This window comes from Lactuca virosa, chromosome 4 (genome assembly GCF_052849685.1).
Source record: "Lactuca virosa cultivar CGN04683 chromosome 4, Lactuca_virosa_CGN04683_v6, whole genome shotgun sequence".
NCBI lineage: Eukaryota > Viridiplantae > Streptophyta > Magnoliopsida > Asterales > Asteraceae > Lactuca > Lactuca virosa.
In genome coordinates, this window is record NC_136429.1 from 514,487,420 (window position 1) to 514,501,411 (window position 13,992).

The window sequence follows — 13,992 nt, forward strand, 5'->3', positions numbered from 1 at the left end:
TCTCTTTTCTTTCAGTTACAACACCTCGTACAACTCTCACACGATAATGTTAAACCCACTCACACCATTACTCGAAGTCGGTTATAACTTATAACTGAGACAACATCATCGCATACATATATATTGTTCACTAAATTAAAAAAGAAATTAAAACAAAACAACATACACATTACTACTAATTAACAAGTTCTTAACCCTAAAATAAAACAACCTCAGTTCCCGATTCCAAGAAAGTCAATAAACGGTGGTGGTAGCGGTTGATTGGTGGTGGTCTGAATGGTAGTTAAATGACTGCTTGTTGCGGTGCTCAAGTTAATGTCATTGGGAGGATTAGTGAATGAGAGACGGACTTCCGCCATATAACCACCATCTGTCTCCATTGTTTCATTGCAGTAACCACCGGTTCCACCACTACCAACACCATCGGCCACCGCTAGTGACATCTTAATCTCTTCCCCACTACACACTGCAAAACAAAAGATAGTAAATATGATCAGGTACAAGTATATTAATATAACTTCAAACAATAATAACTTTTGCTAAAATGAGTTGTAAAAAAATGTTTTGGTCTTCCTTGTTTAGGATTTCATTTCAACTATTTTCCAATTTAATTTCAGTTTTAGTGTAAGCCAATTCATACCAATCTTTGGTAAAATAAATAAATAAATAAATAATCAATGTTATCTTTAAATATGATTTTATCTACCGAACATGCTAAAAATAGAAACATCATATTTAAATGGCTAGAAGAGCCATGAAAATAGAGATAGTAATAATTAAAATGACAAATACAAAATATCATCTTTTTTTGAAGCTGTGAGAAAATAATCATCGCGTTTAGTTAAAAAAAAAAGCTCAGCATTTAAAATATGAACAATTTCATAAAAAAAATTACAAAATTATTCATATTTTGCAAAAAGGTAGCTAGAAAATTAGTTTTACAAATTAAAATAATTCTACAAAATATTCATTTTTTTAGAATAAATCGGTGGTTCATCATAAATATATACAGATGATCAATTAATGATCATCCAATGTTATAAATACCTTTCGTTTTGATATGTTGATCAATATATATTTTTTAAAATATATCATTTTTTTCTAAAAAGTTATAATGAACATAATTTATAATGTGTCTAACCTGAATCGGGTGTATTCATGCATAACATACTTGTACCCTCGTTGATCACAGTTGATTTCCCCATGAGAGTGATGGTACTACCAGAACTGCCATTGGTACTATCACCTGAAACACAACGAAAAGAAGAAGAAGAAGAAACGCCAGCGATGTGTTTCCGTCGCCGGGATGTCAAAACGTGCCAGTGATTCTTGATTCCGTTATCGGTTCTTCCAGGAAAGAACTTAGCGATGTGAGACCACTGGTTGCCGAACACCATGTGAGCCGCCATTAACGTCTCATCTTCTTCTCTAGTGAACACTGTCGTCTTTATTTGTGGATCTAACTGATTCACCCATCGGAGCCTGCAACTCTTCCCTGAATTCAGCATTACATGGCGCAAATAATCAAAAAGAATAAAAACATATGTATACAATCGATGAATTATTTGAAAAAAAAAGTTCACCGCTTCTTCCAGGAAGTTGCTCCGATATCATATTCCAGTTTTTCGGCCCATGAAGAGCGACAAGCTCTTTTAATTTACGGTCCTCCGATGGCTTCCAATGGCCTTTCACGACGAACAGCCGACGTGAATCACTGTCTTCTCCATGTTGACTGTGGTAAACAAGATTAAAAATGTTGTCTTTAGTGTTTTAATCAAATACCCATGTGAAATTCTGGACAAATGTCGGTTCTTTTTGTATCTTTTCGCATACCTGTTTGGTTTTTCTGCACTCTTCGTCATTTTATCAAGAATACCAGGTTGAGAACTGCAGATTTTGAAAGTAAAATGTGATCTTCTTCTTATGGTTATTTGATCATAAACCCGATTTAGATTTTGAAAGAATTGATGCAAAGTTGAATCGAGATATTACCTTGGAGCAAACGACACTGGCATGGTGGTGGCTGTTCTTGGGGCGTTCGTGGTTCTTCTCCTATTAATAGAGAAAAAGTTCACACATACACACGCGCGAAGAGACTCATGAATTTTGGAGAGAGAATGTTCAAAAGATACGAATACACATGATGCATGGATATCGATATTCAGAAATTCTAAAAAGTTAATTTGTATGGGTGTTTAGGGTGGTAATTTGGTAAATTATGATGTGTTTCTGTCTCACACTATACCACACCACACGGTTTTAAGTAATATTAACAAGACATGATATGATGTTGTATTTTTTAACTAATACGAAAACGAACTGATTAAAAAACGAAAAACGCGACATAGCACAACAAAGACAACATATGATAAAAATTATTTTATTTAATTAATATTTAATCATACATAACACGACAAACACGAAAAACACAACAGAAAAATGTTAAATCGTGTCAATCTCGTGTCAAATTTTGAACACTAAAACGATACGATACGACGTCATGTCTTTTACACTTAACACAAACCTGACACGAACAAGAATTCGAATTTAAGTTTCGTTTCGTGTCGTGTCATCAGTTGTCACCTTTATGTGTGTTTTTATACACGAGTCTAAAAACAATAAAATGAGATAAAAGACTACGAGTGAGCTACCCACCGGCACCGGATCGGTCCTGGTTCGTACGTATTCGTCGAGTCAATTATCGGTTCTCATTAATACACATATCTGGTTCCGGTTTTTTACCGTTTTGGTTCCCATCAGTTCCAAATAAAAACGCTTTTGACCGATTCTTGATAATGTTGAATCCGTGGAATTCGTTAAATTATCATAACTCATTTGAATGTAGATTGATCTCTACAAAAGTCATTAACTAATTATTTTTTTCCTTAATAGGGGTTGTTATCCGCATGTTGCATTGAAAATGTCTGATTCTTTTAAAAGAAAAATTGTGACATGCATGAAAACGAATATATATATATATATATATATATATATATATATATATATATATATATATATATATATATATATATATAATACAAAAATATAATTTTGTAAGAAAAATATAATCTGTAAAAACAGAAAAATATTTAAAAATAAGATAGAAAAACCAAAGATGTAAAAAAGATAAACCTTAAAAAGACCATTAAACATGCAAATTAAAACAAATTCATACAAACTAAATTGCAAAATGGCATGTAAAAATAAAAAAATAAAACTACAAAAAAAATATTAAGAAAAACATAGTTGTAAAACTAATTTTTAGAAAAGGTTGAAAACAAAGTTAGTAGAAAGGTGGAAGAAATTTATATATATAAATAAAAGACCGAGAGCAAATTTGTGAAAAACTGAGAGTAAAAAACTATACAAAAAATTTTAAAAATGATCAAATTTGTAAATGTTGTCTAAAATTTCGGAAATACGTAACATATATTAAACAACCAAAACCATTTTCTTAAAAGTAACATAAATATCTATTGGGTTCAAATATCATAAAAACATAATCAAGGCTTAAGCGGAAGTCTCAAAATCATAAACAAGATGTGGATACAATCGTGTTGCGCCCTTTCTTTCTCACCGGAATAACATGAAAAATATTTAAATGTAACGAGTAAGACCAAAGCTCAGTGAGTGACCTAGTATACCATATATTCAACCACACATACAATGCATACCCTTATGAATGTTATAGTCGAACTATAGTGTCACACCAACATTCGAATGTTATAATCCAACTATAGTCTTTCATACTCATGCTATAGTCCACCATAGTCTTTCATACCAATATTATAGTCAAACCATAGTCTTTCATACAATTTATATAGTCCAATAGTTTTTCATACAAATGTTATAGTCCAACTATAGCCTTTCACCAACATACAAATGTTACAGTCTAACTATAGTCTAATAAACCACACAGACAATCTACCACATAAAGGATATATAATGTCATACATAGTATAATGAAAAAACTCATTTGAAGCTAGAATTCTGAGTCTCACGTGAAAGACTTCTCAAATGCACCAACTAGCACGAACCACCTAAATTTACCAATTAGAGATCAAACATCGATCCAAAACTCATGTCCCTCAAAGTTTGACCAAAAGTCAAACTGGTAAAATAGTCAACGATCGACGATCAAAAGTCAAAGATGAATGTGACAATGCATCACAAACAACCTCTGGTCGCATCGCGGCGACTAAAATCTAAAATAGTCACGAACCAGACCAAGCTTTACATCGCTACGTACCCAGCCTTGGTCGCATCATATATCTTGGGCAAAACAACAACTTCTTATTAACTGCTTAATATGTTAAGTCAATTGCTACAACTTTCCAAAAACCTTCTATGGAGGTACTTAATGGATAAAAATATAAACCTTATAACCATGCAAGCCCCTGACATGCTAAACACTGACCCTAGATCTAAAAATAAGCCAAAAAGGTTAAGGTTTTCTTGCATCATTCAAAGCGAGCATATGCATGCACTATTTTCACTACATTGAACCAAAACATCCCACCAACCTAGAGTTTTCCAAAATCCAAGGAAATCATACCAAAAAGGAACCAAAGTGATTAAAACTCTAGATTTATAAGCATAAAGTTATAAATATGTAAACTTGAACACTTAAAGAGGTTAAAGAGATTATCAGAAAGTTAAAACTCTCTGGATCTAGCTTCATTTGCACCAAAAACATCTAACTTCATCTTCAATCTTCACAAAAATGGCATCAAAGATCAAGAATCCTTGGAAGGAGGCTAGAGTTTCAAGCTCTAAGTTTTTTGGAGGATGGAAGCTAATAAGAGAGGAAACGGTAGAAGTTAGTGCCTTTAAATGAGGTATAAAACCCAAGACCTATGGATTTGAGTTGTGGCGGCGACGTGTCACAACCTACTTAAGGTCACATCACAACAAGCACCTGACCGCGTCAATAAGTCCAAAACACTTTCTTATTTTCCTTAATAATTAATAAATAAACATACATGGAATCAGGCATTACACAAGAATGATAATAAGCCATATACGGATCACATTCACCGGTTTCTAATTTCATCTGTGTAGGTTCACACACTAACAAGTCATCAGTGTTTTCTTGAAGAACCACCAAAGTCAAAAATGTTCATGGGTGCACATGATTGATCAACATGTTGTGTTTGGTGTCCATACATAAACAAGGATCAAATGTGTTGGTAACATCATAAACCTCGCAATTAACATGAGTCCTCATAATATCATCTTAACTCTAGTGGTGAAATTCAAGATTTTTTCCATTTTAGCATTCAATATTTATAATATATAATCCAGAAAGTTGAGAAAATTCATATTGGTTGGCAACATGTTTCGTAAATTTCATCTTAGCCAAACATCTCATTGGTTACATGTCTTTCATATATCTGTATTTGTTGTATGTTTTCAATATATGTCCTACACTCTCACTAAAACATATGATACATATTATAAGATAGAACCACAACACAATGTTTTTTTATGCCAGTACGTGTAACATGACTATACGTATATCAATATCATAATACCACATTCTAATTCATAGTAACAAAAGAATACAAAACAAATTAAACAATTAAAATTAGGATAATCCAAGAAAGAAAATATGTCAAGGGTGGTGACATTGTTTTAAAACTTAGCTTTTTGAAACGCCTAACGAATTCTCACCCAGGAAAAAAAGAGAGTAGGTAATAATATGTCTTAATAGTGAATCACAAGTCAAAATACATTTACATATACATTAATTTTTTATAAATAAATAGTATAACACCAAATTTGGTGTTATAATATTTATGTACATCGAAATAATGTAAAACTTTCATATGTTACTTTTAGTCTCTTAATTTTGATGTTTATTGAATTCTATTTTATAAAATATGAATAGGTATATATCCTAAATATACCTATTAATTATTATAATATTATCTTATATATGAGAATGATATTAATTAATTATAAATATAAATCTTAATCTTAATATTTCGAATTTATTTAAATATGTAATCCTAAATATATGTTTTTATTTAACAAATATTGTTTTTATATCATAACACATAATTTGAATTAATAATATATATAAATAATTAAATTGGTTATCATTTATAATAATATATATTTTACAAAGTTTATATATATATATATATATATATATATATATATATATATATATATATATATATATATATATCCCATAAAAAATGGATAAATGGTGAGGATGTAAAAAGGAATAGTAGTCATTTTAAATTGATGGGAGTTACAAGTTGTCAATTTAAATTAAAAAAGACACATTAATTTGAGAATTTAATATGCCCATTGGTTAAAAAATAAAAGATCATGAGTAAATTTGGACTACAACAATGACTAATTTCTTATAACTATCATTAATTCATTTTTAAATTAAATAAAATACATTTATTTGGGGCCCGACTATTTCTTTATAATTATTACTGGTTCATTTATAATTTGAATCATATTTATAAAACAATACAAAAATAAGCATGATTCAAACTAGTTAAAACTAAATCAAACTTCTACAAACCATAAAGGTTTTACGAAAACGGATCATGATTTAAACCGTACAAAAATGAAATACTTTTTTTTATTAATGAATCATATAAGAACTGAATCATGATGTACAATAGTGAACCAGTTCAAACTGTACAAAAATGAATCAGTTTTTTATTCATGATTCATATAAAAGTTGAATCATTGTTATAGAAATAACGAATCAAAAACACGAGTTTGTCTTCCTTTTATTGTGTCACTTAAGCTTTTATTGTGTCACTTAAGTTATACATGTTATAGAAATAATGAATCATGTGTATTTTAACTACTTAAGGCAATATTGTATTGGTTAGAAGGATTAAGTGAATAATTTTTTTTTTTTTTGCAAAATGAGTAAGCTAATGATGAATCAAACTGTTACAACATGAATAGGTAGAATTCAATATTAATTTGATCCGCTCATGATATATATAACAAAATATAAACAATGTGAAAAAATTAACTAACTTATATCATAAACAAATTGTTTTTATTGAGGCAATTATATTATAAAGTGATCATTAATGACCATTAAATTTGCAACTTTGAAAACTAATGAATGCTTTGTTTTTATAATTTGTATTATTATGTCATTTGAATTAGACATTAAATGTATTTATCTAAGTAAATAAATATAGATATTAAATTATTTTCATAATTGTATGTATATTAAATGATATCCATAATTATAATTATCTTTTTTTATGGAAACTAATTAAATTCGTCATTAATGTCAATAACATTTTTTAGAATGAATTCGTACCTAGGTTTTCATGTATAGATTCGTATTTTGTTTATGGACTCACTTACTTAAAATATAACAAATTTCCATAGAATATGAAGAACGAGAGTGTATTCTACTAGAATACACTCTTATTCTGTTAGAATATACTTTCATTCTTCTAGAATAAACTTTCATTCTACTATAAAAGACTCTCGTTCTCCATGTTCTAGGCAACTTTGTTGTATTTTGAGTAAGTAGGTCATGAAACAAAATATGAACACATACATAAAAAATTAAATGTGAATTTATTCTGAAAGAATATTATTGCTGATATTAATGACGAATTTACATAGTTTCCATAGAAAAAGAATTATAATTATGGATATCATTTAATATATATATATATATATATATATATATATATATATATATATATATATAATTATGGAAATCATTTAATATATGTCTTTATTTGATTAAATAATAATTTAATTTTTACTAAATTCTTATTAATGCATTCTAACACATAATAGATGTGAAAAACATTTGAACCTAGCTCTCTCTCTCTCTCTCTCTATATATATATATATATATATATATATATATATATATATATATATATATATATATATATATATATATATATATATATATAGAGAGAGAGAGAGAGAGAGAGAGAGAGAAAGAAATTCTTCTGAGAACTTAAAGATATGCAAGAACTCGAGAACTCTTAATTTGACCAACATTTTTCAAAGCAACACGACCAAACTACTTGAAATCCAACGTCTAAATCAAATGTAAGCTAAAAAAAATTGACGATTTTTTTGTTGAAATATCTATATATACATGTTTGTGTGTGTGTGTGTGTGTCTGTAAAATTGAATGAGAATTTGACAAGTGGCAAAAAAACATTTATTTATTAGAAAAGATATAATTTTTAATATAAAAATTATGTAAAAAATGATAAATATTAAAAATAAAATATTATTTATATCATTTTGATGTAAATAGATAAACCAAACCAAAAATGAACCATTTCAATTAGATATCACCTTATCTCATTTTAAATCCTAAAGTATACGAAATTAAATATCCTCCTATATTTTGTTCCTACAAATCCCCCTACCTTTTAAATATGTCATATTAGTATCCTAAAATATTATTAAATTTTATTAAATAAACATTAAATGTTACACATATCACCATTTAATTGGATAAGATGCTATATAGAAAAAAAATAGAAAGATATTTAATTTCATTCTGATGTGCATTTTCAAATATATTATACAATATATACCTAAAATAATATAATATTATTTCTTTTTCTGCATGCATATATATGTAAACATGGTAACGGTGTTCTAGTCTATGGTATGACTTGTGGTTGAGAAAAAGTACAAAAACCACACGATATGCATGAGCGTGGAGTACACATGCACCATCATTACCGACAAAAGCCGTTACAAATGTGGGATCAGCTAAACGGTGGATTCATGTAAGGCGAGTGGGATTCGATTTTTCAGGTCACACGTGTGGGTTGTGTATCACAATGACCACAGCCAACAGGCAAAACGCCTGCCTTAAAATCAGTAAAGCCCATGTCACCCCCCTCATGTGTTTCATCGACCTTGAACTCCATTTGACCACTTCAAACTCAATTTGAATTAGACTATATAATTTTACTAGTCCTTATAATATGATTTTGTTTCTAAAGATTGATTAGCTTGAAAATTTTATGAAAGTTAAATATTAGTGTTGGTTAAATAGTTAAACTTATGTGATATGAGCCATTTTAAATTTACAATAGTATTTTGTGTACAATAGCGAAGTCAATACACTAGCTTTATTATTATAATTATAAAATTTAAGATATACATTGTGATTTACTAAAAGGACGACTCTTAAATTCCTACCGCTATCAAAGTGGCCCACTTATGATCATTTTATATTTAAACGAAAAATGATTGATTTTCTTAAACATTAATTTTGAGATGATATGTCCTTAAATGAATATGGTAATACATTGTTCATATATTTAAAGATGGTAAAGCAATAATTTTTTGAGAATATCATATAACAATATGAAAATTAAATTATAATGTTGGTTAAACAGTTAAACGTATGTGATATGCGCCATTCCAAATTTACAAGATTATTTTGTGTAGTAAGCTTTATTTTTATAATTAGTTGTAAGACTTTGTATTATATGAGTTTATTTAAAAAAAAAAAAGTAAAATATAAAAGTCTAAATTTATGTAATTTGAATTAACATTATTTCTATATTTGTAATACATTATTCATAGGGTAAGACAACACTTTCTTGGAGTATCATAATATGATTTGTTTGTGATTTATTGTCCCCAACAATTTATGTAATTTGAATTAACACGGGTGTTTGATGAAAATTTAAGTATGCGATCCAATATAAGTTAGATGGTTGAAAGTGCACACTTATATATAAGGTGGGTTTGATCCCAAACACAACGAAAGGCAGGGGCAAGCCCCCCCCCCCCCCCCCCCCCCCTTATAGGGTCCAAATAGCATAGTTAACTCTAGGTGTATGGTTGTCCAAACTGCATGTGACATCTCCAACCCAAGCTGCTTATGGAAACTTTAGTCAGGTAGCTCGAGCTATTTGGGTAGTTTTCCAAAAGTGGTTTTCAACGACATATTATATAGTTTTAGTCAACCTTATCTAATTTTTAGATATATGAGTATGTGTACTCATATTTCACATGTTTTGGAACATAGCTAAGAAATCTAACATCCTATATAATCTCCAGAAACGAACTCACTGTTTTTGTGCCGAAGACATTTAGTGTTCCCTATAGATTATCCCAAGTTATATCTCTCACTAACCCATGCATTATATGAGAGAAATGTAAATACATAAAGTAACCATAAATGATTTGTGAGATATTGGATTCATTAATTACAAAAACTTTATTTCATATCCCTATTTTCTAACAATCATATTGATATTTTATATTGGTAACCATGGCTGAATTTGTTAAAGACGTGACTTCAAATTTTGGGAAGTTGGAAAATTTTGAAGAACATAGTTTTCATAAGATTGCAAAAAAGATGCATTTTATGTTAACAATATTGAAAGTTATATATGTGTTATCAACCCTTATGCCATGAATTATGGAAGGTGAGACACTAGAACAAGTAGGGGTGGTAAATGTGGGAACGATGATTACATATACAAATGAGAAGTACTGTGGAGTTTAATCATATATGTACATGAAGTGCCACGCCCCTTAGCTTTAAACTTATTTAAGACATGCACACTTTTAGTGTCACTTTTCTTCGTAGTGGAAACATATTTCCTCATCATGATTATTTGGAGGTATCTCAAAGTCAACCTTTCTTTTTCCCTTAACGTTAGGGTTGGATTAGATGCCCTAAGCTTGCCCTTACATTTACCGTTGGGGTAATTGGATTTCTTCTTCTTGACATTTCCCTCCCTAATAGCCAATACAGGAGCAGTGGAGCCGGAGTTCTAGGCTTAGCCATGTTAGTTTTAGCAGTCTTTAACATGTCATGCAACTCCATGTTGGTCTTTTTCAAGTTGTTCATATCAAAATTCAAGATGAATTGATGATATAAACTAGTCATGCAACTCCATGTTGGTCTTTTTCAAGTTGTTCATATCAAAATTCAAGATGAATTGATGATATGAACTAGTCAGCAAGTTGGCGATAATATTTGTAGCCAACTCCCGATTATATGAGTTAGTCAATGTATGATTTCGTTTTTAGCACATGTACACTGGTAATTGCTCCCTCGTGTACCTTACAACCCATCAGGGATTTGATTGTATCAAATCGCTCTTGTCTAGCTTGCTCTTGGAACATTTCCTTGAGCTGATTAGCCATGTCAAACGCCCCAAGGGTCTCGAAGTTCTTTTAAAGCATCAGGACAATGGTCGTCAACATTAGACACACCACCTCATTTGATTCCCTTATATGTTTTTCATATTCGTCTTTTACGGTTGTAGTTGCATTAGATGGAGGAGCCTCAGAAAGAGCTTCATCCAGGGCACATTCTTTCTTATTGTACATGAGAGTTATTCTCAACACACGAATTCAATCAAGTTAGTTCGACCCATTCAACTTATCCATTGAGAGGATTTGTAGTAGTGAAAATTTTGTATGAGTTTGTGTTTGGACACATTTATTAAAATAGAATTTAGCTAGTTTAATTAATCCGTAAAAAATAATTATCCAATTTAAAGTATTTTAATTAAGGTAGTGACCCATATTCACCTCTAGTTGTGAAAATGTATGTCATAATTAATCACACAAGAAACTATTTAGTAGACAATACTTTTTAGAAATTTTATCTCTATGAGATTCCTAGATTTGTCGGAATTCATTATCCTTTTGGTCAATGACATGTTTAATCCCTGCAATGCTCATCCTCGCTCGTGACCGGAATGTCGTAGATCACGCTTGGCTGGTAAACCGACAATGCAAAAACCGCATGACACTTGGTCCAAGATTCTTGAGTTATAACGAGTATCACATCACTATGGTTAAATTCAGACTGACGAGTTCGCTATGGCACTTCCCATGTCGAAAGACTATTAGTTAATTTTGTGATTTTTCATGGGTAGCATGAGCTTTGTATTTTTGTAAAAACATGTTTTTATTTTTTATTTAGTTAAAACATTTTCTCTTTTCCTTTTAGAAAATGGCCATTTTAAACATTTAAAATCCGATTTTATAAATATTATATATTGTTTGCAAAATCCATTTTTAAATTTTTAATAATTATTGTTTGTGTTTTTATTTTAAGCAACCATGGAACAAATAAAATAAACACAACACATATGTAAAGAAAATAATTGTAGCATTTTCCTCAATCCTATGCATTTTTCTTGTGAGCCAACACACGAAAATAATAATAATAATAATAATAATAATAAAACATGGTCATTTCTAGGGACACCACAATCGCATGGATGTTTGACTCCTACTTGTTTCATCATCAACTCTTGATGTACAATGGAACTCCATGAAACTCCAATATCCATTGTCCTCGTTTGGTGGTCTTCGGTCTTCTTTTATTATATTTACTATCACAGTACAATTTCCTAACTAATTTATTACGATGCACTTAAAATGAAATTTAGATTATAAAATTAATATCTAAAACCACACACAGGTCATTAATTTACAATTTTAAAATACCCAAATAAACATCACAAACCTAGGTCTAATCGAGGCAAAGTATATCAAATCCATAAAATTTAAAACAACACTTTTATACAATTAAAAGTTTATTTCAAAACTTTTGCGACAACATCAAAGTGTTACAAAGAAACCGATCAACAACAATATAGACTAAATAAATAGATTTAAAAGCGCTAAACCCCATCATCAGTCATCACTATTTCAACCCATTAATAAACTCCATTAGCATTAGCGACAGTTTTAATATTGTTCCTTTAAGCATGGTGTGTCATAAAACATGTTTTAAAACCATTTTTGATTAAGATCAAATACATATATTTTGACACTTATTCTTTGATCTTTGTTTATAAATTTTTATGTTATTAAAAATAAGTTAACGACCATTAAATTATATACACATTATATATAATTATTTTATAGTTTCCATGTTACAACCATGTAAATAACTCATATCTCACCAAATCCATTTAAACTTTTAGAAACCAATTTTTATTCGAAATGTGAAATATAATGTATATAGTTCAAACACGAGTTTCCCATTAGTGTGTACAAGTTACACCTCATTATTTTTACACAAAAAAATTGGCTACACTTTTGTTCAAAAAACATGAACTAGTGATTTTGATACCGTTGTTCGAATATGGTGACACTTTAAATTAAAATCCAACACACAGCAGAAGAAAACAAATAAAACCATATTCCACAATGACACAAGTTCCTAACTTTAATGCAACAAACTAGAACCCTAAGGAGAGGACATAATACTATACATTTCTTTATAGTTGAATTCCTCTAGTTTCTTAGATGATTGAGATCCGAAAATCAAACTCTTCTAATGTTAAAGTTGATGGTTTTCTTAGATTACAATTATAGTGCTAAATGCGGAAAACACTTAACAATTAAGATTGGGCACATGCAACCTAATAGGATTTATGTCTTCAATTAAAGGCAACATACTTTAAATTAATAAAACTATGATGAACCCTAGTAATTCCGAAAATCACAAAGTAGAGTTACATACCTTGAACTTGTTATAGCAAACAAGTTAGTTGTTTCATTCCTTGTAGACTTGAGAAACTAGCACCAAAGATTTAGTGCCTCTAATGGTTTGTAGTCAAACCCTAGCAACAAGAACATACAAGAGGACAGTGGAGAGGATGCAAAATTTCGACTCTTCTAAAGGAGGAGTAGTGGACGAAATCAAGGCACCCAAAGGGTCCTATTTGTACCTGATAGGATAACCCTGAATAAAATAATATTATTTAATTCTAGGTGGTTATCCAGTTTCCTTATCTTATAAGGAATATTCTAGATGCTCTTTTGGCATCACCAAAACCGTCCACCCTAGTGGAAGGTTCTAGAATTCCTTCTTGTTCAACTATTGAATAACTACAATTCAATCCTTACACCTTTAATTAATTTTAATTAACCCAGAGTTAAATCCAAATTAATTCTGACTAATTCTTATTAGTTATTACTATTACAAATTAATATATTAACTATATAATCTATTAACAA

At 29.8% G+C, this 13,992-nt stretch overlaps 1 protein-coding gene across 1 annotated transcript; it reads right to left on the minus strand.

Annotated features, from left to right (window-relative positions):
• Positions 1-212: 212 nt before the first annotated feature.
• On the minus strand, positions 213-2,015 carry LOC145107060 (uncharacterized). Its single transcript, XM_079043938.1, has 5 exons — positions 1,993-2,015; positions 1,834-1,887; positions 1,584-1,732; positions 1,142-1,495; positions 213-466 (listed from the first exon to the last, which is right to left on the minus strand). The coding sequence occupies exons 1-5, from the start codon at positions 2,013-2,015 to the stop codon at positions 213-215; spliced, it is 834 nt and encodes a 277-aa protein (XP_078900064.1).
• Positions 2,016-13,992: the final 11,977 nt, after the last annotated feature.

Excerpts from the sequence above, each read along its gene's own strand:
- LOC145107060 (XM_079043938.1), bottom strand. The coding sequence starts at position 2,015 with ATGCCAGTGTCGTTTGCTCCAAG. Across the intron at positions 1,496-1,583 it reads GCAACTTCCTGGAAGAAGCG|GGAAGAGTTGCAGGCTCCGA; the intron begins GTGAACTTTTTT and ends TGCTGAATTCAG. Across the intron at positions 467-1,141 it reads CATGAATACACCCGATTCAG|TGTGTAGTGGGGAAGAGATT; the intron begins GTTAGACACATT and ends TTTGTTTTGCAG.